The 26,150-nt window shown below is 41.0% G+C and overlaps 1 protein-coding gene across 1 annotated transcript in view; it reads left to right on the top strand.

The window, feature by feature from the left end:
- DSCAM (DS cell adhesion molecule) overlaps positions 1-26,150 on the top strand; it is an 836,416-nt gene that overhangs the window by 135,158 nt on the left and 675,108 nt on the right. The window contains exons 2-3 of the mRNA XM_063702725.1: positions 1,160-1,477; positions 16,951-17,097. Coding sequence (XP_063558795.1) covers positions 1,160-1,477; positions 16,951-17,097 — 465 coding nt within the window. The remainder of the gene's footprint in view (positions 1-1,159; positions 1,478-16,950; positions 17,098-26,150) is intronic.

Raw genomic sequence — 26,150 nt, 5'->3', positions numbered from 1 at the left:
TCAACCATTGTGGAAGACAGTGTGGAGATTCCTCAAGGATCTAGAACCAGAAATACCAGTTGACCCAGCAATCCCATTACTGAGTATACACCTGAAAGATTATAAATTATTGTACTATAAAGACACATGCACACATATGTTTATTGTGGCACTATTCACAATAGCAAAGACTTGGAACCAACCCAAATGCCCATCAATGATAGACTGGATAAAGAAAATGTGGCACATACACACCATGGAATACTATGCAGCCATAAAAAAGGATGAGTTCGTATCCTTTGCAGGGATGTAGATGAAGCCGGAAACCATCATTCTCAACAAACTAACACAGGAACAGAAAACCAAACACCGCGTGTTCTCACTCATAAGTGGGAGTTGAACAATGAGAACACATGGACGCAGGGAGGGGAACATCACACACCGGGGCCTGTTGGGGTTGGGAAACTAGGGGAGGGATAGCATTAGGAGAAATACCTAATGTAGATGACGGGTTGATGGGTGCAGCAAACCACCATGGTACGTGTATACCTATGTGACAAACCTGCACATTCTGCACATGTATCCCAGAACTTAAAGTATAATAAAAAATGTTGTACATATGATTTTCAATTTTAATTAAAAATGTGGCAAATTTCATTCCATAATAACCCTCAGTGAACCTAGTAAAGAGAGCAATTTGATCCCAGCAACAAGATCTAGGCATTCACACATTCAGCTTCCCTTTACTGAGAGTCCAGTGAGAGCTGGGCTCTATGCTCCAGGTAATAGTGGGAGTAAATTAAGACCTTGTCCTCATGAGGCTTATCTCTAGTGGCAGAAGATAGACAATAAGTGAATACAAAATATATACAGTCCAATGGTGGTCAGTGGGGGGAGAGAACAGGGTTTGGGGCATGAGGCAAAAAAACGATCTATTAAAAATTAACATCCAGGATAACTTAACAGTTTGTGTACAAAATGTGTAGTTAGGATGGTGCCTTATTTTTTAGTATCAGCCTGTCTGCTCACAGCATTTTGAGAAAATTTGAATTATTTGGTTTTATTTGAGCCTGCGCCTCATGATTAATTTTCAGGATAACTTTCTGAGGCCAGACATTGAACTGCAAATGTCAAAGGCATGTTTTACTGACCTGTGGATCCCTGTGTTGTCTTCTTGCAGTTTTCAGTGAAGACCTACACTCCAGCCTCTACTTTGTCAATGCATCTCTGCAAGAGGTAGTGTTTGCCAGCACCACGGGGACTCTGGTGCCCTGCCCCGCAGCAGGCATCCCTCCTGTGACTCTCAGATGGTACCTAGCCACGGGCGAGGAGATCTACGATGTCCCCGGGATCCGCCACGTCCACCCCAACGGCACTCTCCAAATATTCCCCTTCCCTCCTTCAAGCTTCAGTACCTTAATCCATGATAATACTTATTATTGCACAGCTGAAAATCCTTCAGGGAAAATTAGAAGTCAGGATGTCCACATCAAGGCTGGTGAGTACAGCTCTGGGCTTTGTTTTTTCTGTGCCTGCTTGGGATGGGAGGATAATGACAATGACAAATAGCAAAATGCCATCGCAGCAGAGAACCAATGAAAACCCCATCATCAGTTCATTCTGACCTTGCTGATGACTTCTTTAAGGTCTCCTTGTTTAGATTTCAAAGTGCCTTACATTGTTGGAACTAAACCTTGAAAGAAAGCAGTGATTAGCAAGTTGGCAAGTTCTAACATCCCGGCCTCCTTATATTTTGTCTAATTTGATACTCTAATTCAAATTTTCAGTGTCTCAAACCCAATGTGTTTGCTTCCACCCCTCCTTTTTCCCACTTGCCCTTCCCCTACCCCATCCTAGGGGAGAAGAAAGAGAGAAAAAAAAAATGACAAATGGTTGAGCTGGAATAAAACCATAGCATCAAGATGTACTGTTATGGAAACAGAATCAATCTAATATCCTTGCTTTCCTTGTGAAATAGAAAGGCTATTTTAACATTTTTGACTGTATCACATGTTGCTGAAATGTTGTCAGTACATAAATCCTGAATGGGCTATGTTCCTTTTAACAACATATTGTGTCTTTTTTTAATCACCATTGCTACAAGTCAACCCAGGAAAGAATACTGCCTGAGATACACAGACATCAAGGGCTATATATACAGGACAGATTGTGTGGTTCTATAGATTTAACAAAGCCCTGCAAAACAAACTCACAGCTAGACTCCTGTTAGCAAACAGCATTTTAATTTTTTTAAGTCTAGCTCTGAAATACTTGTGTAGACTGACATAATATAATAGCAGGGCAAAGAGAATGTGGCTTTGATTTTTTTCTTATACACCAGGTAGCTGGGGGAGCTTTGCAATAATTTCTTCAGTAAGTGAGTAGGTGCTGGTAGAAGACATCACAACATGAGAAAAATATGAGGTGTTTCTGAATTCCTGCATATGATCTCTTTGATGTAAGCCATCAAACATTAGACTATGACTCATGCTGCTAGCTAGTCATTTTCCCAACTATATTTTGATCTTTGTGACATGCTCATGAATTCCAAGACCTGCATGAGAATTCACATAAGAAAGAAAAAAAGGATTGTCTTTAATCAAGATGTATGAAAATTTGATGTGTCAAATAATTACAATGCAATTTGTATAGGGACCTCTAAACCTGACAAACAGGGAGATACAGTGAATGACTTTTACTGGGAAGACTGCACATTTTAATGATGTGTTATAAAAGCGTATTTATAATCTACAAAACACCACTTATAGGGAAACCTAGACTTTCAAACAGCTCTATCTGTGCGTATTAATCCATTATGTCTGCCTTGGATTTTCTGTCAGATAAAGGAATGAAATGCTTACTCCTGTTTTAACTATCATCTTCTAAATTAGTCATAGAATTCATTGTTTTTGCATGACACTGAAAGTTTTAGAGCATGGAAATTGCATCATCTTGTCTGGCATCTGTGCTACCTGCCTCTTCCTACCCAGTTGTTCTTTTACTATTTATGTGCTGGCGTTCCTGACATCTGAAACCCTATGGACTATGAATCCAGCATATAGATGACTACTGTATCAGTTTGAACATATAAGATGGGCAGTCATATTACCCAAATCAAATTTCTTTCCTGATTTCATTTTGCTTTTTATTATGAACACATAATGGTTATAATAATCTTTTAGGTTGTTCACTGGATACTTGAAAATCTTTTTTCATCCTGTTTATGTAAATATGAGTACAGAACTGGAAGCTTGTTCAAAAAGACAGCTGAAGGGCATAAATGCTACCCTTTGACAGCTGAAGGGTAGGTTTGAAGGCGATGACCACTCACGGGGTATCCTCTTCCGTATCAGGTCATCCTAAATGTCTAAATATCCCTGTAGATTGGTGTTTGGATTTTCCTGGAATAAGCTATTAGGTAGAATGACTTCATAATCTTTCCTTTGGCAGCACAAGGGATTCTCATTCTTAATTTTCAGAAATTTTGACCTAGGTCTGGGTGCTAGCAATTGAAGGAAGGTTTACTCATCATGTCTCATTAATCATCAATCCTAGTTCTAACATAAGATATTTTCTTGCCTGTTCTAAGGGCTGGAATGCAGGTGGGCCACTTGAGACAGTATTGCTCCTTACCCAGGCTGCCTTTGCTACAGAGCAAGTAGCAATCAGCCGCCTGATCCTGGGCAAGTCAGAAGATGTCTCATGATTGTTTTCTCCTTAGCAGACTGTGCTTGCTTTCTTTTTTTTTTTTTTTTTTTTTTTTTTTGAGACTGGAGTCTCCCTCTGTTTCCCAGGCTGGAGTGCAGTCGCGCGATCTCGGCTCACTGCAAGCTCCACCTCCCGGGTTCACGCCATTTTCCTGCCCAGCCTCCAGAGTAGCTGAGACTACAGGCACCCGCCACCACACCCAGCTAACTTTTTTGTATTTTCAGTAGAGACGGGGTTTCACCGTGTTAGCCAGGATGGTCTCCATCTCCTGACCTCGTGATCTGCCCACCTCGGCCTCCCAAAGTGCTGGGATTACAGGCATGAGCGACCCCGGCCACAAACTGCTTTCTAACATTTGACTAGGACTTTTGCTTGTGGCCGAGATGGAGGTGTGGGAGCCACATTTACCCTTTTATCTGAAACAACCAAAAACCAGTGTCCTGAGGCTGATACGGTTTAACTCTATGTCTGCACCCAAATCTCATCTTGAATGATAATCCCCATAATCCCCATGGGTCCTGGGAGGGACCCAGTGGAAGGTCATTGAATCATGGGGTAAGTTTCCCCCATTCTGTTCTCGTGAGAGTGAGTGAGTCTCACGAGATCTGATGGTTTTATAAGCATCTGGCACTTCCGTTGCTTGCATTCATTCTCTCTCCTGCCACCCTGTGAAGAGGTGCCTTATGCCATGATTGTACGTTTCCTGAGGCCTCCCCAGCCAGTTGAAACTGTGAGTTAATTAAACCTCTTTTCTTTATAAATTGCCCAGTCTTGGGTATTTCTTCATAGCAGTGTGAGAATGGACTAATAAAACCAACTGAAAAAAAATAGCAAAAAATGCAGACAAAATATCTGAAGCAACCATTTTCAAGTCTGGACCTCAGGCAGTAGAGGAAAGCATTCCTTAAGGAGCTGGAAATAAGATGCGTCCTATGCTTGCCTTATGCTTTGGGATAAAGAATATCAAAATCTGCACATAAATTTGTATAGCAACTTTATTCCTAATTGCCAAAACATGGAAGCAACAAAGATGTTGTTTAGTATGTGAGTGGATGGGGATGAAGAATCTCTCCTTGACTAACTTTGGAAAGGCTCCTCTGAGCCCTCCTCTCAACTAGTTCTCAACCTTAGCTTTTCATATCTGGTCTCTTGTCCCCAGCTTTAGCAAGAATCCTGCTAAATCATCCCCTTACTCTTGATACTTGATCACTCTTAATACCTGATCAAGTTCTTCCTGTCCCATCTTTGATGTATACATGTTTGGCCTGATTTTAGCAAGAATCTGTTAGGCCAGTTTAGCAAGAATCCTCATCCCTTGATGTCTCCTCTTTCTAATTTTCCACCCACTGCTCCCCTCACTGTGTTCATTGGCTGTAAACCCTCACTTATCCTTGTTGAATATGAAGTTGAATTACCCTTCCCTGTTGCAGTCATCGTAGATGACTCCTACTGGAACAGACATGAATATAATCTTATCTTTTTAATAAATGTTAGAACATTTTTTCTGTTTTTTAATATTTTTGAGAGGACATCTCCCTCTCTTGTCCAGGTCGGAGTGCAGTGGTGGGATCATGGCTCACTGCAGCCTCAACTTCTGGGCTCAGGTGATTCCCCTCAGCCTCCCAAGTAGCTGTGGCTACAGGCATAAGTCACCACACCTGGCTAATTCTTTAAAAAAAAATTTTGTAGAGGGTATTCTCACTATGTTACCCAGGCCGGTCTCAAATTTCTGGGCTCAAGCCATCTGCCTGCCTCAGCTTCCCAAAGTGTTGGGATTACAGGAATGAGCCACAGGGCCCAGCTACAATTTTTCTTTAACATTAGACAAATTATAGTATAAAATGAAGTATTAGTCAGCGATAGAAAAAATGTGCTATCAAGCTATGAAAAGATATGGGGGAAATTTAAATGCCTGTTACTAAGTGAAAGAAGCCAGTCTGGAAAAGCAACATAGTATACCCTTCCACCTACTTGACATTCTGGAAGACATAAACTAGAGAGACAATAGAAAGATCAGTAGTTTCCAGGGGATAGTCAGGAGGGAGGGAGGGTTGAACAGACGGAGCACAGGGGATTTTTAGGGCAGTGAAACTGTTCTGTATGATACTGTAATGGTGATACCTGCCATTATGCATAGAACTTACAACATAGAGTAAAACTTAGTGTGAACTATGGACTTTAGTGAATAATAATAATGTATAAATATGAGTTTATTGTCACAAATGTATCACACTAATGCAAGATGCTAATAATGAAAGAAATTAAAGGAGGTGGCAAGAGGGAGAATATGGGAACCTGCTGTGAACTTTTCTCTAAACCTACAACTGCTCTAAAAAAAAATCAAGCTTTATTCAAAAAAATTAAAACATGCTTCAGGAAGCTTAATGACAAATTAAGCCCCAAGGGAAGGGATGGTGAAATTTAAAAAGAAGTGGAAAAATGCAGGCCAAAATTTTCCAAATTTGTTGAAAACTATAAACCTACAGATCCAAGGAGCTCAACAAACCCCAAGCTCAAGACACGTGAAGAAAAAATGCACAAAGGTACATCATAATATAATAAAATTGCTCAGCGCAATAATAAAATATCAAAAGCAGCTACAGAAGAAAGGCATATTACACACAAAGGAACAAAGATAAGAATGACAGTAGACAGGATTTTTGTTGTTGCTGTTGGGTGTGTGTGTGTAGATGTGTGTATATGTGTGTTTTATGAGACATGGCCTTGCTCTGTCAACCAGGCTGGGGTGCAGTGAGGTGATCATTGCTCACTGCAGCCTCAGCTTCACTGGCTCAAGTGATCCTCCCATCTCAGCCTCCCAAGTAGCTGGGACCAGAGGTGCGTGCCGCCACATCAGGCTGATTTTTATTTTTATTTTTGTAGAGATGGAATCTCGCTATGTTGCCCAGGATGGTCGCTAACTCCTGGGCTCAAGAAGTTGCCCTGTCTTGGCCTCCCAAAGTGCTAGGATTACAGGCAAGAGTGGAAGTAAATTTATAAAATAATGGTGAAATGAAGGCTTTCTCAGACACAAAATAGCAGAAAATTTATCATCAGCTGAATCCTACTACAAGAAATCTTAAAGGAAGTTCTAGAATCAGAAGAAAAAAAATGACACCTGATCAAATCTTAGATCTACTCAAAGGAAAGAACTGCAATGAAAATGGTAACTACATGAGTATCTAAATCAGATTTTTTTAAAAATTGCAATATTTTAAAAAATAATTGGCTATTTAGACAAAAATAATAACAATGTCTTAGGTAGTTTGTAACATAGGTAGAAGTAAAACTTATAGCAACAATAGCATTAAGGCCTACAGTGGAGACATGGGAGTGTAATATTGGAGGTTATTTTGCTATATGTGAAGTTGTGTAATGTCACCTGAATATAGACAGTGATAAGTTACAAATGTATACTACAAAACCTAAAGCAACCTCTAAAATAACAAAACAGAGTTATAGCTAATAAGCCCACCAAGGAGAAAAAATAGAATCATTAAAAAATCCTCAATCCAAAACAAAGAAGAAAATGATAAGAAAAAGGAAACATGGTAAAAAAATATATATATCAAATAGCAAAATGATAAACCTAACCATATCAATATCCACATTAAATTTAAATGTTCCAGTAACCTGAATTATAAGGCAGAAATTACCAGATTGGATTTAACACTGCTTAAAAGAAACATTCTTTAAATACAAAGGCACAAATAGCTTAAAAGTAAAAGGATAAAAATGATATACCATCCTCATCAAATCAAATCAACCTAATTAAAGTAAAACATTGAAAGAAAGCTAGAATAGCCACATTAATATTAAGCAAAGTGTATTTCCAAACAAATACACTGTTTGCTCAGAGCATCTTGCATTAGTGTGATACATTTGTGACAATAAGCTAGTATTTATACACTATTATTAACTGAAGTCCATAGTTCACATTAAATTTCACTCTATGTTGTAAGTTGTATGCATAATGGCAGGTATCACCATTACAGTATCATAAAGAACAGTTTCACTGCCCTAAAAATCCCCTGTGCTCAGAGCTAAAGCAGTTCATTTCATAATGTAAAGGGGGGTGGTGAAGAGGATATGACTATTGTAAGTGTTTATGTACCCAACAACAAAACTTCAAAATACATAAAGTAAAAATGGATAGAACTGCAATGAGAATCAGACATATCAAAAATTATAGCTGGAGATTTCAATACTCCTAGTTCAATAATTGGAGACAGAAAATCAGTAAGAATAAAAAAACACGTGAATGACACTATCAATCAATTTGATGTAACTGACCTTTAAATAAAGAACATTCTATCTAACAACAGCACAATATAAATTCTCTTCTGAGACACACAGACATTTACTAATATAGACCATACTCAGAGCAATAAAACAAATCTCAGATAAATCTGTTTTAAATTCAAGTTGTATAAAATATGTTGTTTGATCATAATGAAATTAAATCACTAACAGTAACATCTCTGAGAAATAACCAAGTACTTGAATACTAAATAGCACACTTTTAAATGATCTATGTCAAAAAAAATTGAGAAAAAAATTTGAAGAAGGAAATTAGAACGTTTTTTCAACTGAATAAGAAATGAACACACAATATATATGAATTTGGGGAGTGCCACTAAAAAAATAGGGAGATTTTATTGCTCTAAAAAACTTATATTAGAAATTTTAAAAAAAGTCTTAAATAGTGGTCTCAGCATCCATTTTAAACTGAAAAAGAGGATAAAACTAAAACTATAAGCAGAAAGCAAACAATGAAGATCAGAATGGAGATCAATAAATTATAGAACAGAAAGAAACAATAGAGGAAATCTATGAAACTAAAAGTTCTTTTAAAAAAATTGTTAAAATTGGTGTGTTTTTCACCAGAAAAGTGAGAGAGTTGGTAAATGACTAATACCAAGAATGAGGGAGATAACGTCACTTTATCTTCTACAGGTATTAAAATGATACTAAGAGAACATTAAGAAAAGTAGATGAAATAAAATATTTTTTGAGAAACACAAACTATCAAGACTCACTCAAGGAAAAACAGATAAACTGAATAGCCCTATATCTATTAAAGAATTTAAATTTATTGGTAAAAATTCTCTACAGTAAAATTCCTGGCTCAAATGGCTTCACTATTGAATTCTACTAATCCTTTAAGAAAGAAATAATAATTTTGGCCAGGCACAGTGGCTCATGCCTGTAATCCCAGCACTTTTGGGAGACCAAGGCAGGAGAATCACTTGAAGTCAGGAATTCAAGACCAGCCCGGCCAACATGGTGAAAATCCATCTCTACTAAAAACACAAAAATCAGTCAAGTGTGGTGACACATGCCTTTAGTCCCAGCTACCTGGGAGACTGAGACAGGAGAATTGCTTGAACCCAGGAGGCGAAGGTTACAGTAAGCCAAGATTGTGCCGCTGCATTCCAGCCTGTGTGACAGAGTGAGGGAGACTCCATCTCAAAAAAAAGAAATAAAAAAGAAATAATAAAAATTATAAACAAATTCTTCCAGAAAATTGAGGAGAGAGTATTTCCCAAATCATTTTATGAAGTTAGCATTACCTTAATACATAAACAAGACATAAGAAAACTAAAGACAAGTATTTCTTCTGACTATACATGTAAAAATTCTAAAAATTTAACAAATTGAATCCAACAACATATAAAAGGAATAATACATTATGAACACAGAGGCTTATATTCATAATGCAAGGTGAGTTTCACATTTGAAAATTAATCAGTGTAAACCATGTGATCATTTCAAAAGACACAGAAAAGCATTGATGAAACCCAACATCCACTAATGATTAAAAGAACTCTCAGAAAACCATCAATAGAAAGGAACTTCCTCAATCTGATAAAAAGCAACTACAAAAATCCTGCTATAGCGAACATCATACTTGTCAAAGATTAAATGTTTTCACCCCCAAATGAAGAACAATATCAAAGTGTATGCTCTCAGCACTTCTGTTCTACATCGTACTGGAGGTTCTATCCTGTGCAATATGACATGCTATAAGCAGATGTGCTGTGACTCAGACCTTCTTGTTTTATTTCTAGAGCATAGGCAAAGTATATTTGTCATAATTTTTAAGTAGATTTGTCATAATTCTAAGAAATAATTTTAGAATTATTGAAATGGTAAATGAGCATTGACTTCATCTTAGTCATCAGCTGCATTAGCTCTTAACAAGAATCAGCCTGTTTTTTGAAGCATTGAGGCTAGGCATTGACTTCTCCTCTCTAGCTATGAAAATCCTGGATGGCATTTTCTTTCAATAGAAGGATATCTTCTGTACATTGAAAATATATTGTTTACGGCAGCCACCTTCATCAATGACATTAGCTGGAGCTTCTAGATAACCTGCTGCAGTTTCTCCGTCAGCACTTGCTGCTTTACCATGCATTTGCATGTTATAAAGATTGCTTCTTTCTTTAAATCTCAGTAGCCAACCTCTGCTAGCTTCCAGTGTTTCTTCTGCAGCTTTCTCACCCCTCTAAGCCTCCCTGGAATTGAAGAGAGCTAAGGACTTAGTTTGATTTAGGCTTTCGCTTAAGGCAATGTTGTGGCTAGTTTAATCATCTCTCCAGATCTTCTATCTACTCAAATTTTCTCCACACCACCAATAAGGTAGTTTTGCTTTCTTATCATTTGTTCGCTGAAGTAGCACTTTTCATTTCCTTCAAGAACTTTTCCTATGCATTTACAACGTGGCTAAATGCACAAAAGGCCTAGCTTTCAGCCTGTCTTAGCTTTTGATATGCCTTCATCACTAAGTTTAATCATTTCTAGATTTTGATTTAAAGTAAGAGATATGAGACCATTTGTTTCACATGAATACTTAAAGACCACTGTAGGGTTATTTATTGATTTAATTTCAGTATTGTTGTGTCTCAAAAAAAGGGATGCTTCAGGAGAGGGAGAAAGATGGAAAATGGCATGTCAGTGAGGTGGGCAGAGCACATATGACCTGTATTGATTAAGTTTGCTATCTTCTGTAAATGTGGTTTATGGCTCCGCAAAACAATTACAATAGTAATGTCAAAGATCACTGATCAATGATCACCGTAACAAATATAATAATAATTTTAAAAGTTTGAAATATTGTAAGCATTACCGAAATGTGACACAGAGACACAAAGTGAGTTCATGCTGCTGGAAAAATGGTGCTGATAGAGTTGCATGATGCAGGGTTTCCACACATCTTCAACTTGTAAAAAACATAATCTCTCCGAAGTACAATAAAATGAGTATTTCATGTGAGAAACGCACATACAGCCATCCAGATGCAAAGAATGGACTCAGAGACACGAAGAACAGCAGAAGCAACTCTTTTTTTTTTTTTAGACAGAGTCTCGCTCTGTTGCCCAGGCTGGAGTGCAGTGGCGCGATCTCAGCTCACTGCAACCTCTGCCTCCCGGGTTCTAGTGATTCTCCTGCCTCAGCCGCACTAGTAGCTGGGATTACAGGCATGCGCCACCACGTCTGGCTAATTTTTGTATTTTTAGTAGAGACGGGGTTTCACCATGTTGGCCAGGCTGGTCTTGAACTCCTGACCTCAGGTGATCTGCCCACCTCGGCCTCCCAAAGTGCTGGGATTACAGATGTGAGCCACTGCACCCAGCCTAAGCAAGACTTTTGATGCAAGATCAGGCGCCTGGTAGGCAGGCACACCCAGGGCAGGTAGAGCAGGTAATTTATCGCCTAGCAAGCAAGTCCCTCCCCCAGTTCCTCATTGGTTGAGTACTATGGAGTTACAATCTTCCTGGACATCGCCTAAGTTTCATTATCCCCCTTTTAAAGTTATAACCCAATCCCCTTCCCTGCTTAAGTTTTGATTTCCCAATAACAAAACTTTCTTCCCTTTTATGGGCTGACCCCTCCTCTACATTCTGTTTGCTTATCGTGACCTTCTAGGTGCATGAGCCATGCAATTTGTTACATCTGCAGGCTGGCTGCCAGTGCTTAGATTTATTATGCCTTGAAAATGGACCATTTAAAATGTTTTCTCACATTCGCTGCTCTCAATGTAGACCAACCATGTGATCTCTTGCTCAATAAATAAGCCATGTGTGTGTAATCAAAGTAAAGTTGATTTCAGTTTTAAATAACTTCTTATAACTATAAGATGCTTTTTGTAAGCTTCATGGTAACCACAAAGTAAAAACCTGTAGTAGATATGCTAAAAATATAAAGAAGTATGAAAGAAATTGAAGAGGACACACACACACAAAATGGAAAGTTATTTCATGCTCATTGATTGGAAGAATTAATATTGTTAAAATATCTATACTACTGAAAGTGATCTACAGATTCAAGGCCATCCCTACCAATGACATTCTTCACAGAAATAGAAAAAAAAAATCCTTAACTTTGTATGAAACCACAAAAGACTCCGAAATGCTAAAACAATCCTGAGCAAAAAGAACAAAGCTGTAGGTATCACACAGTCTAATTTCAAAGAATACAACACAGGTGTAGTACTGGCATACTATAGCATAGTACTGACATAAAACAGACACATAGACCAATGGGATAGAATAGAGAATCCAAATATAAGTCCATGCGCTTATACCCAAATCATTTTTGACAAAGGTACCATGAACACACATTCAGGAAAGGGCAAGCTCTTTAAAAATTAGTGCTGGGAAAACTGGGTATCTACATGCAAAAGAATGAAACTAGATCCCTGTCTTTAACTGTGTATGAAAATCAACTCAAAATGGGCAAAATACTTAAATTAAGTCTTGAAACTATGAAACTACTGAAAGAAAACACTAGGGAAATACTATAGAAAATTAGTCTGGGCAAAGATTTTTGGGGTAAGGCCTCAAAAGCACAGGCAACAAAAGCAAAAATAGACAAATAGGATTACATCAAGCAGAAAAACTCTGCACAGCAAAGAAAATAAAAATCAAAGTTGAAGAGACAACATGCAGAATGGGGAGACTATTAATATTTGCAAACTCTCCATCCAACAAGAATATAATGATGGATGAAACTGGAGGTTGCTATGCTAAGTGAATTAAGCCAGGCTCAGACAGACACACATTACATGTTTTCACTCATATATGGGATCTGGAAAAGTGGATCTTATGGAGGTGGAGAGTGGAATGGTGGATACCAGAGGCTGGGAAGCAAGGGGATGAGGAGAGGGGATAGAGAGTAGTTGGCTGAGGGGCATAAAAATACAGTTAAATAGAAGGAATATGTTCTAACATTTGTTGGCACAGTAGGGAAATTATAGTTAATAATTTATTGTATATTTTTAAATTGCTAGAAGAAAAAAGATTTACTGTGCTCCCAACACAGGGAAAAGATTGAAGTGATTGATATTCCAATTACCCTGATTTTATGATTATACATTTTATACGGATATGAAAACATCACATGTACCCCCAAAATATGTACAACTCTTATATCACAATGAAAATATTTGATTGAAAAAATAAATAGGCTTGATTTTGTTTCAAAGTCATATTACCAGAGATTTTTTTTTCTTCTGATCTAAAAAGATGACAAATTTTACTGAATGAAGGCTAAAATGATTGCAGTGGACCCTCCTGGCATCCCTGAATCAGATCCCCCAAGATCTGTGCGCTGGTTGCTAAGAACATGAACCTGCAGCCTTCAGAGGATTGCTTGGGCACTGGAACCATTCACAGAAACAAGAGTGGGAAATGCCTGGGAGTTCCATCCTCCTGAGGCCAGCCCTAAGCCAATGACAGACAGCTACAACAGGGGATCCCAGCTCCTCTGCATGACCGAGCATGTCAGGTGTGGCTGGGACTTCACCTGAAACCACACGCCTGCTTTGCTGCTTGCCTCCCTGCCCTACTCACACTTTCCCTGCCTTTCAGGGGATTGTGTCCTTGCTCAGTCGCTTGAACTCAGCTCCTCCTTTTGGGGTCGAATAAGGAGAAGGGATGGGGAGTGTGCAGTTTTCTTCTGATCCCCGTTCTCTCTGAGCGAGCTGGGGTTCAGAGCACCACAGTGCTGTCCCTGCTTTGAGAAGATCTGGGCTCTCTGGGGAGAGCCTAACTTACGACACCAAGCACAGTACTTAGATAATACTCTGTCCTATAATGCAAATGTCAATCAAATTTAAAACAAAGTGTATTTTTTTTTGCCTGCATCTCAGGTTTCTAGCCCAGTCTCTGTTACTGCAACAAAGTTAGCAGTAGTTGGATGTAGAATGAAGATCAAGGCTGCACCCATGTCTTCGGGGCTGACTATGGGCTCAGGAAACTCACATGGCCTTCTGAGAGATATATCGCCATAGACAGCAATGTTGGTGTCTTAAGTTATGGAGGCCTCAGGAACAGACAATGCTCTATTACAAAGATTAGGAGCTTTAATAAAACCCTGATTTGCATTTTTTAAAAAAACTATAGATAGTGGCTATAAATTCAAATGTGCATACATGTATATTCTATAAAAGGATTAGAAGTTCTCCCAGAATGGAAGCCCTGTCTTTCTATATATTCAGTCTCAAAATATGTATTGAACACCTCTTGTGTGCCAAGTATTTTGTAAGATAATTTTTTAAAGGCTCACTGCACGGGCTATCTTTGTGGAATGAGTAATCGAATAAGGAGAAGGGATGGGGAGTGTGCAGTTTTCTTCTGATCCCCATTCCCTTTGAGCGAGCTGGGGTTCAGATCACCACAGTGCTGTCCCTGCTTTGAGAAGATCTGGGCTTCTTGGGACTGACCTGGAGGTTGGAGAAGCAAAAGTCACACAGGTTTAAAATTGTGACTACTAAGGTGTCCTGGTACTGGTGATGGCAGTGGGTAGCTAGAGAGGAGAAAACTCCATGATATGTGGGTAAGTGCTGGGACTGAGGGGTTTCCTAGGACACTGGACATTGGGTGGTAACACTGGGAATGTCCCCGGTCAGTCACCCCATATTTTTATGGCTCCTGTGATCCCATCTAGTGTGGGCTGTACACCTGGTGGGAAGGCATTTCCCGTGTCTCCCGGTAAACAGGTGAACATCTTATCTTCTCACTTTCCTGTCTGATACATGGAACTTGACCCCTTTCCTTGATTTCTATTAAAAATTATCCTACTTGAGTCATTAATGTTTGAAGCAGAGTCTGCGGAAGGTTTGGGGAGACAGAGTGATTTTATTGCAAAGAAACAAGCATCACACAGACAAAGGAGCTTAAATTGAAATCATTCCCCTGCTTAGGGGCACTATTCCTGTGACGGTAGACTCTCTGTTGGCCAGTCCCTCTTTCTCCTCTGTCCTCCATCCTCCTCTCCTCTCTGTCTTCTGCTTCTCACCATGCCCAGATTCTCACCAATGAGTTTGATTAGTCTGCCTATATCTTCGTAGTCTCTTTCTAATCTATTACCGTAGACCTCAGCTCCCAGCAAAGGTTTACTTTTGCAGGAGCCTTCCTGTACAAAGTCAGTTCCCTCCTCTCGGTGTAAGGATGTTGTTGCTGAGGTCAGTCTCTTGGGCGCCCTGAATTTTTGCCTAGTGGACCTCCTGCAGGAGGTGTGGAGTTGCTGCCTGGACCTTCACCTCATGCCGCTTGGGGATTCCAGTGATGGGGGTCGCAGAAGATTTCAATACTTGGAAAAATCTCTCTGGTTAGATACAATAATGAAGAAATTCTCCAAGTTGGGGAAAAACGGCTAATGTTAAAAATGGAAACTGGAGAGGAAGGCTTTCATGAAAGACATGCTTTACTACAAAAATGCTCAGCATATCACAAGGTTAGCCCGACCTTAACAGTCCTCTTCTAAAGAGCTCACCTCTGCCTACTGGGAGATTTCCCTTGAGAAATTCACCTTTAGCTTTGTTGGTGTGTTAGTACCTTTTGAAACCATTTTCATGGCACATATTTGTCCAGTAAGTGATTGATTCTTTAAGTGAGCTGGTTAGATGATTAGACAATAAGTTATCTCTGTGGATATCTTAGAAAATCATAGACTTATAGGATTTAGACCTTGAAGAGGTTCCCACCACAAGGCCCTCATTTTAAATTTGAGGAAAACAAAGCTCTAAAGAAGTAAGGCTGGCACATCTAATTGGGACTATATTCATCAGTGTCTTATTTCCCTGGAGACAGATCTTCCCCAACCCTGGGGATCCATCTCTGGCTATTGGTAAGTGTGGCCTTACGCAACCTGCTTCTAGCAGACACTGTTGAATTTTCACCTACGTTAACTGATTCACCACAGTCACCCTAGGGGGCAGATGCTACCAGCATCATCCCCATGGTATAGATGGTGAGAGGATTTGCTCACTGCCCCACAGTCAGGGAATGGCCGAGCTTGGATTTGAACGCAGGCAGTTGGGCCTGCTAGGTAGGTTCTGAACACCAGTACCACCCTGCCTCTGAGCCCAGACATCAAGGACGTGGAAGTCCACTCTGCAGTCTTTCTGGGATGCTCCTATCATTGGAGTGTTTGGGCAGGCTGTCTAATCAACATCCTTCCCTAAACAATGGGAAGCAGGATCAGTGTTTCCCAAACTGCTTTGCAACTGTCATTTAAAAATTTACTAATGAAAAATTATTTTAATTGTCTCAGAGTTCTCAAGGCTTCCCGGAAAAATTGTCTTGCCTGAATTTTTTATTCATTTTTTGCAGTCAGAAAAAAAAGTCTTCCTCGGCCCTTAGAGGACTAGGAGCAGTTTGCCATCATCATAACTTTGCAGAGCCAGTAACTTTTCTTGCATGAAGCTATTTCCTATCTCATGATACCTTCAGGGGGTCTATTAACTGTTTTAGATTATACTCTGGCCCCTTGGTATAGAGTGTAGTGTATTTTTCTTTTCTTCACCCAGGCTGGAGTGCAGTGATATGATTATAGCTCACTGCAGCCTCAACCTCCCAGGCTCAGGTAATCTCATCTCAGCCTCCCAAGTAGCTGGGACTACAATCACACACCACCATGCCCAGCAAATTTTTTGTATTTTTAGTAGAGATGGAGTGTTGCCATGTTGCCCAGGCTGGTCTTGAACTCCTGGGCACAAGGGATCTACCCGTCTTGGCCTTCCAAAGTGGTGGGATTACAGGCATGAGCCACCTTACCCAGCTATGTATTGTTAAGGGAATGAATGTTTTCTTAAGTCAGGCAATGAAAGACGTGAAATGTAGGCATCTTAACTGTTTTCCAGAGAGATATGTTATGCAATTGATGTGTGTGTGCTGCAGTGTATATATTACAATGAGATACTCTCAGAATGAGCCTGTTGACCGTGTGCCTCACTGACGTCCTCTTTCTGCCTTCCAGTTTTACGGGAGCCCTATACAGTCCGTGTGGAGGACCAGAAAACCATGAGAGGCAATGTTGCGGTCTTCAAGTGCATTATCCCCTCCTCGGTGGAGGCGTACATCACTGTCGTCTCATGGGAGAAAGACACTGTTTCACTTGTCTCAGGTAGGCTTTGCGTCTCCAGGGTGCAGGACACCACGCTCACCTTCTGAAAAGGTTATTTCAGAGATGGAATCGGGTCTCCGTTTATGTGTTCATCATAATTCAGAATTAGTATTCTTAAGGTTGATGCTATTTTGTAAGTAAACCTGAAATAAGTGTTTTGTATTGGCTTATAATGGCTTGATTCAGACATCCTTTGGTGGGTTGACTGATGAAGAGAAATTAGTTACTGGCACTGTAACTGTAGCCATTGTGTTAACTTTTTTGAGAAAATTGTGGTTTTATGTCTGCTTCTGAAAACAAGGTAGTAGTATTTTGCATCTGTGAGAGACTTCAGCATTGCATATATAGCTGACATTCTGAAACTAAAATCTGGAAAATGGAAGCCCTGTTTTCATGCCCTTTTGGTGCTTTCCAATGTCTTGAGAGTTATGTTGTATCTCTGACCTATTTCTTGAAGATTCTACTAAGAATATATATGTAGCAATGAAATGTATATTTGCATATGAATAATTTCTTGGCTTATATTTGGTGTGTAGAAAAGAGAAAATTTAAATTTAGCCTCCAACAAACTGCAGTTCTTCATTTCTAATGGTGTTGATTTCTTGCTCTGTGCTGTTTACCTGGAAAGGCGACTGTCCGCGTGATGCGTGGTGCTCCTGTTCTTACATCCTTGGCTAATGACTGTTGGCATATCTCAAAATGTGTTGGCTGCTTTCGGAAAAGAATTGTGAGGAGCATAGTCTGTGTTCCGATGTGGATTATAAATAGTTGCCTCTTTTAGACATGTCTGTATGCCCTCACATGCAGGTGCACACACTCACAACACACATGTTAACAGACTTCTTGACTAAGCAACATTTTATCCATTTATAGAGAGCAGAATTTGGAACTAAACCCTCACGGTGACACACCGTTTTTGTTTTTCAGCTTATTGATTAGCTAGAGAGGTTGGTTACTGTACACCACCACCAGAAGGCATTTAAAAGATCCAAATCAAAGTTGAAATACATTGCCATCATAGCACATTACAGGAATCTAGGATATAATGGAATTCTTAGTTTTTATGAAAACATTGTCTTCACAGTGAATTCCAAACCCCTCACACTTCAACGAACAATACATTCCTTGCTGTTATGTTGATTAATTATCATAATTTAACTTAGGGTGTTGAAAAATACTAAGCTTAACAACTCAAATGCGATTGTAATCATCACAATAGAGACTCCCTTATAGATTTTTATTTGCTAATTTTCAGTGTTGAAACATCTTCATCTTCTCTCCTTAGGGGTCATGTTAGTTTTCTTAATGGCAAATGGAAGGATTTGATGACAGTCATCTGGCTAAGCTCGGAGTCAAAGGGGAGAGGCCCTCAAATTTATATGGCAAGGGAGTATAGGTTCAGGGAGTGGAAGAATTGGGAGCTACCTTTTCAATCTTCCGGACTCGGTGACCTAGGATAGAGACTTCACCATCTTTTAACCCTGTCATCCAAATTTTCAGCCTCATGGTCTGCTCTGGCAGGGGAAGAGAGTATGGGAGAATTACAAACGCCTTCTTAGTGCTTCCACTTGGAGGTGACACATGTTATCTCTGTTCATATTTAATTGGCCAAAGCAAGTCTCATGGCCATGCCTGACCTCAATGGGGCATGTGCCTGAAGGAAGAGGAGAACTGGAAATCTGGGTGAGAAATTGAAATATCTACCAGGAGGATTTCTTTAACTTGTATTTTAAGTTCAGGGGTACGTGTGCAGGTTTGTTACACAGGTAAACTTGTGTCACGGCGGTTCGTTGTACAGATGATTTCATCACCCGGGTGTTAAGCCTGGTACCCATTAATTATTTTTGCTGATCCTCTTCCTTCTCCCGCCCTCCACCCTGAAGTAGGCCCCAGTGTGTGTTGTTCTTCTCTGTGTGTCCATGTGTTCTCATCATTCAGCTCCCACTTACAAGTGAGAACATGTTCTACCAGGAGGATTTTTGAATCTCTTTGGTTATGCATAATACGTGTGTTCTTTTGTTTTTAGACATCTTTAATTAGCAGCATCCTCATTGTTCTTGTTTCACCTTTTTGCAATCTCTGTGAACAGACTTTATTTTCCTTCAAATGTGAACCTAACTAAATAAAAAAAAGGAAATGTGTATCTAGTGAGGGGATGATGCTGGCATGCAATATAGAATTTATGCTCCTCTGATAGGAACTGTTAAAGCCCATGTCCTCTCCTCAGTCAGATACTGGAGCTTCATCCTTTCATACAATTTTAAATGCAAAAGTTTTGGAGAAGCGCTTGGTTTGTACTTCACAACAGCATCTAGAAAATAAATACAACACAGGTGTTTATCTTATTAAGGAATACTCAGTAAGAAGCTTTGGTTTGTTTGTAAGTAAGTCACTGAAAGAAAGGGAGAGAGAGACTTCATATCAGGTCGTTCAACCTGAGTCGAATAGACTTGTCACTAAAAATGACCTTGTAAATGACAACAAGGCCCCAAAGCAGTGGCATGATCTGCTAATAGAAAGTCTGGAAACTGAGCATTTTACCTGACTTCTATTGCTCACTGCTACAGTCAGACCCTGTTCCCAGTGTCTGAGCTCCACCCATCAGCAATGCCCAGAAAAGGAGGTCATGAAGTCACTGGAGGTGACGCATGGTTTAAAACATTGGAGATCTTAATAAATAAACCATGCTCAGGAGGTTTAGATGGAGAAGGGTTATATTTCTCTCTGGTTACCAGCACAAGGCACAGATAAGGACAGAGGACAGCGGACAGCCTCCCTTCCCCATCACCCAGGCTGTGCCGGGGTGGAGGACGCTAAAAGGAGGACCCTCCCTCCCTCCACACTGGCTGGGGCTGAGCTACTCCAGGGACGCACTGGGATTCTTGGCTTCAGGGAACGACCTTGCATAGCACAGAAGTCCCAGGAACAGAGGGACTTTTTCTAAATTAGCCCTGACCTTCATGGAAGCTGTCCTGAATGCCATATGCACAGCAGATGACCTGTAAAAGGTTAATTTGTCTCTGCTTTGTATATAAACTGTAACTCCTGCGAGCTAGTTTGGATTTATTCCTTGGTGTGGCCATCTCCCTGGTCCCTCTTCCCGGATTATCAAGTCATCCCAGCCTGCTGGGATCTGGCTGGGAAGTTTGTTCTAGGAAGCATTCGTACTCTGCACAGATCACTTCCTTCAGTGGTTGATTCTTTCCATGGAGAAAAGCGATTAACTAAATCAGCCATGGAAATAAGCCTGTGTAAGTATCTTACTGAGTGAGTGAGTTAGGAGCAGGTATGGGAGTGCCAGAGAGTTGACCTAGGATAGCTGAGAGCTGATGGCAGTCAAGAGAGGGCCCAAAAGCATGATTCACAGGCCATGGCCCAACATGCCCCACTGGGCTCAGGGCGAAGTGTGACCTGTCAGCCTGGGGGATGCTTAGCTGCTCAGCCTTGACTGTTGGGAGATCCCCTGGGAAGGTCGGAGCAGCAAAGGCCTGCTTCTAACAGATGAGCTTTGGGTTTCTGTGAATCTCTAGGCCAGGGGACCTTTGGAAATCCTGGTGAAGGTAAATGGGTATTTGTCTTCTACAAATTCTTTTTTAATGAAAAGCGAAATTAAAGATGTTGGTGTATTTCCCTAGAAAGAAGCAAAATGGTTTCTATTAGTATGTCTCACTAGGTTTTGCCCTTTATTTTGGTTAAGAAAACAAATGAGTAGGTTATTTTCCTGAGAAGCACAAATGCAGTGTTTGTCAGGGTTTAATGAGTGTTGTGCATTGTCATGGTTCCTTTTGGGAGCTTACTGCACATTAGGACCTGCATTGATTTCTTTCCAGGACAGGCTTCGGTTGGCCTGAAGGTAGACGCAGGAATCAAGTTATGCCTCTTCATCATATGAGGCCATGAGGCTACCATTATCAAGGACATTAATGAGTTCATTGATTTTGAGTGACCTTTGGAAAGAATACCCCAACAGCTGAAAAGTAGAAATCCCATAATTCCACCAAATGGAGGAAAGATTCATGATATCTGATGTTGCTTTTCTGCCTGCCTGAGCTCTTCCCTGGGCCCTGGGGCCTCACAGGGTGACCCTTCCCTCTGGTATGATGGATGGGGGTGGGGTCGTAAATGTGCAGAGGAAAAGCATTTCAGAGACAGGCACACAAGGTGCCATCAGATGACCTCAGTTAATATGACAGATCCTGACCTATTGTGTTCTTACCTCCCTAAAATGAGCCAGGAAGAACAAGAGTCATGATGTCTATGTGGATTTTTTTAGACATCCTCATCACTTATCCTAAGCTGCAATGAAATCCTTTTAAATGCCATAATATTAATGTAGCCCAGTAAAATATAGTAGCTTGAATAATGACATGCTTTTGGAGGTACTGCTGATGTGGAGATACGTAAGACACCATCCTGGAAAAAAACAATAACACCGGCTTTATATTTGGGTTTCCCTTGACAAGCCTGTTGTGAATTTCCTCCCGATTAGGGAGGCCAGCAGTAAGAGAGCCCAGCCTTCCGTTTCTGTTTCTTCTGATAAAATTGTGAGAATCTCACCAGGGGTTTAGCTACATTAACATCAAAGACACAGCCCAGGGGTAACCGGATTTGGAAAATGGAAAAAGCAAACATTTTACTATTCCCAGAGAAACTGCCTCCCTCTTTAGCAGTGGCCCAATTTTCTGCTGTAATATTTCCTATCTGAAAACCTCTATTAGTGATGATTCAAGGAGAATTTTACCTCTTAGGATCAATGAGTTCAGGTCGAAGGATGATTATCTTCTTTCTGTATTTTGGCTAAACGTGAACAATTTTCTGCCCACATGAAATATCAAAGGACATAAACCAACCACTTTACATGAAACATATGCTCTAATTCTTCACTGCCACAATTGGGTCTGGGCATCATAGATCACGCAAGACTTGGGCTTTAAAAGAAGCACTCCCTCCCCAGGCCCCTGCAGAGATGGTTTCTGCTGTTGAGATGCTGGGGGAGGTTCCTGCACTGTCCCTCTTGGGGTGTTAGTGCTGCAGTAGGCGCTTAGGGCCTGAGGCTGCAGCTACACACACGGTTTTGCCTGGGGAAGTAGAGAAGGTTTCAGAAAGGAGGTTGTGATTTAAGAAAACCTTTGCATTTTAGAGAGGGGAAAACAGATTATAGGTACAGCCAACCAAATTAGACAAGGCTGCCCTTAAGCACGTTTCAGCAAACCAGAACTAAGAGCAGATTGGATGCCGTATTCTCATCTGGGGAGGGAGGGAGAGCTAGCACAGCTGTCGGGGGGACCTGAGGGTCATGCTGTGGGGGGCCTCTGCTTTGTGCACTCTTGACTGTAGAAGTTAACCTTCCCTTTCTATGGCACTTCTATTGTGATTGTATTGCTCCTCACTGAGCATTTTCCAGACGTCTGCTATGCTGTGGCTGCTATCTTGCGGAGACCTGAGTCTGCCCTCAAAGAGCTTATGAGTAAAAGGAATGAGATAAACATTAAAATAATGTAAAATTTAAAAAAAACCTAGAGTCACCTGAAAGCCTCATCTTTGATTTTAAAAGTGCCAGAGAGTTGCAGAATTAAAGAAGCATTTCTTTAACATTCACTGAAAAGAAATTCGTGGGACCAAATGAAAAGTATAAAAGGAACATTTTTCTATCTGTTATCATCTACCTAGCTATCTGTCTTTGTATGTATCATCTAATCTTTTATTTATATTGCTTTTAGTAAATAAGAACCTCATTTTAAATACTGGAAAGTATTCTCAGCTCAGAACGTGCACACCAGACTGGAATTAGAAAGACACAGAGATGTCATGTTTTTACCATGCTGTGTTTTTGGGAGTGAATTAACTGAGAAATAGGAAGAGAGGGCCCTGGTCTCTTTGTTTTTAAAAATCATTAATTATGTTATACTTTTTCCATTTAAGTCTATCGCTCACTAAATTAGTTTTTGCATGTTACCCCGCTGCCACCTGAAAGTAATTAAAAGCTGGTTGTTTACAGCTCTGGAGAGCCCCTGTGTGACACCAAGAATGGGGGTCGTGTAAGGCGAGGGGCACAGCCTGAGTCTCCAAACAGCTGCCAGCAACGCTCCAAAGCAGCCACAATAGCAGCTAGTCTGCAGGGCCTCAGCCTGCCACGAGGAGACCTGCACCCATTCTGAAAGCTGCAAACTGTGTATTGTGGAGTACAACCCAACACAGAGAAGTACGCTTTTGACTTTTGAACTACCAAAACAAGTAGATAGACACATAGAGATAGGTATGTTAATATTTTTTCTTTAAAAAAGAAAACAAGAAAAGAAAGCATTGGGGCAAATTTAGCCCAGAGGATATCAGGAGGGGTGTGTGTACATGTGTGTGATGTGAGTGTCCACATATGTGTGTGGTGTTTGGTGTGGTGTGTGCATGTGTGTGTGTGGTGCGTGATGTGTGTTTGTATGTGTGTGTGGTGTGTGTGTGGCATGTGGGGTGTGTACTCTGTGTATATGTGGTGTGTGTGTGTGCCGTGTATGGTGTGTGAGCTCTGTATGTGTGTGGGGTGTGTGTGTTGAGTGTGTGCTGTGCGTGGTGTGTGAGCTCTGTGTGTGTGTGGAGTGTGTGTGTGTGTGGAGTGTGTGCTATGTGTGGTGTGTGTGCTCTGTGTGTGTGTGATATATGCATGGGGTGTGTGTGATGTGTGTACTCTGTATCTGTGTGTTGTGTATGTGTGTGTAAAACCTCATTTGTTGGGCCACTCAGTCACACTAAAATCCCCCTTGATTTCCTATTTTAAGTTTCTGGAATATGACTTGATTGCAGCGCTGACTCAGGTTAGCTGGGTGGCCTAGGGAAAGGCATTTCTATCTCTCTCTCTGTTTTTGTTTTTGGTTTTTTTTTGCCTCAGTTTCCTCCCATGGATATACAGTGATTTCTCTAGTCCTCTCCCACAATACAGTGTCAGGATATTAAAATTCCAAATTGAATATTCCACTTCTTAAGCCAACTGCCGTCTCAGTTATTTTTTCACTTTCTTAGATTTAATCTTGCAGGATGTTATATGCCCGTGTCAGAGGTCCCCAAGCCCACCCTCAGGTTTGGTGATCTGCCAGGAAGACTCAGCATGTAGCTGCATCCATGGCTGTGACTTAATACAGGAGAAGGCTATGGAGCAAAAGCAGCAAAGGCAAAAGGCACATGAGGTGACATTCAGAGGAAAGCAGGCCCCAGCTCTCAGGGGTCTTCTCCCTGTGGAATCACTAGGAAGCACTTAATTTCTCCAGCAATGAGTCATGATAAGAGGTGCAATGTTGTCTACCAGGGGAGCAGGGGAGCTCCTGGAGACTCAGTGGCCAAGGTTTCCTTTGAGGGCAGGTCACGTAGGCACCCTGGTATGTTTGGTATGTGCCAGAGTTCCAGACTCCACCAGGGAGGCAGGTGCTCATCATGAACTGTATGGCTTATGCAGTTCAGGCAGTGAGCCACTCTGAGGGTGGTGGGAACGCTGCCAATATCCTAGTTCCCAGATACCAGCCAAGGGACAGTCCTGCAAGCAGCCCTTCATAAGAGTGACAGTCTCAGACCTACCGTGTTAACTCTTCTCTGTGCCATGCAACTTTTTAAATGATGTTGGCTCATCTTCATTTTCATACATTCAACGATCGCTTTGCATATGCTCATCATGAGATGCTGGAGAAAGCAAATGAAGAAAATCTATGCTTTATGTACTTTATTGCCTTGTACCCAAGTATTTCAAGCCTTAAGAAAGGTCTCATCCCAAATTATTTTAAGGTCCGAAAACACATTGACTCATACTCTTCCCTTGCTCCACCTAAGTGTAAATGGAGTTCATTTTATATTCTGCCATGAAGGATCTTCTGCTTTCTCTCTCTCCCTGTGATGTTTGGTTCTTTCTAGACATGGGAAACAGATGGCCAGCTAAGTCAATCAGATGTAATTTGGACACAAGCGTATTCTCTGGTCTGTTGTTCATCTAAGAGTTTTCATTTCAGGAAAGTTCAAGAGAATAACAGGATCATTTAGGAAAGAATATCGTGTAGTGATAACCATAATGCTGTTAGATTATTATTATTATCGACAAGCTAAAATAGATGTCACAAATCAAGATTTGCTTAGACAATGTGCCACAGTATAAGAAAACAGGATTTGAGATTGAGAAATATAATTTTTGACTCAGAATAACTTGCTAGCTACTCAAGAAGTCAGTGTGAACTCAAGGTATTGTCGAGCAGAGATAAAGGTGGGTTGGACCAGGCTCATGGTGCTGTGTCCTTTGCTCTGGGCTGGAGCAGGTGGAGGAAGGTCTCCTCAAGCAGATGGGTTGCTTGGCCTCCAGAAATCCCTCAGGCGGAGCTACCATGGCTGTCAGCCCTTTGTGGCTCTCCTTCTGAGCAGATGGGACAGGATGGAGTAAACCATCCAGCAGCCCAGACTTCCTCTTTCCTCAGCAACCGCGTCACCTGTGGAATCCTCAGTCTAGGAGCCACCCCGTTTCCCTTCTCCACCATCAGCCTGTGGAGCGTTCCTGCAGACTGGGCACATTGAGCATTTATGCCAGGCCGGTTTCTTTTTTCTTTTTTCTTTTTTTTTGATGGAGTCTCACTCTGTCACCCAGGCTGGAGTGCAGCGACGCGATCTCGGCTCACTGCAACCTCTTCCCCACCGGGTTCAAGTGATTCTCCTGCCTCAGCCTCCCGAGTAGCTGGGACTGCAGGCAACTGCCACCACACCTGGCTATTTTTTTTTTTTTTTAGTAGAGACGGGGTTACACCATGTTAGCCAGGATGGTCTCGATCTCCTGACCTCATGATCTGCCCGCCTCGGCCTCCCAAAGTACTGGGATTATAGGCGTGAGCCACCGTGCCTGGCCCGGTCTTAACCAGCTCTTCGCTGCTTGTCTGGATGCTCAGGTGTTTTTGCTGCCCACGTCTGTATAGCTGAAGAGGTCTTTCCCAAGCTTTTTCTCAGCATCCTGGAGCACCCCATTCTCAACTCTGCTGCACCTACTCTCCAGTGTTCAAAGGATCGCAACTTTTCACTCTGCAGGGGCTGAGAACAGC

Source organism: Gorilla gorilla, chromosome 22 (genome assembly GCF_029281585.2).
Source record: "Gorilla gorilla gorilla isolate KB3781 chromosome 22, NHGRI_mGorGor1-v2.1_pri, whole genome shotgun sequence".
NCBI lineage: Eukaryota > Metazoa > Chordata > Mammalia > Primates > Hominidae > Gorilla > Gorilla gorilla.
This window is presented reverse-complemented; position numbering and strand designations above follow the sequence as displayed.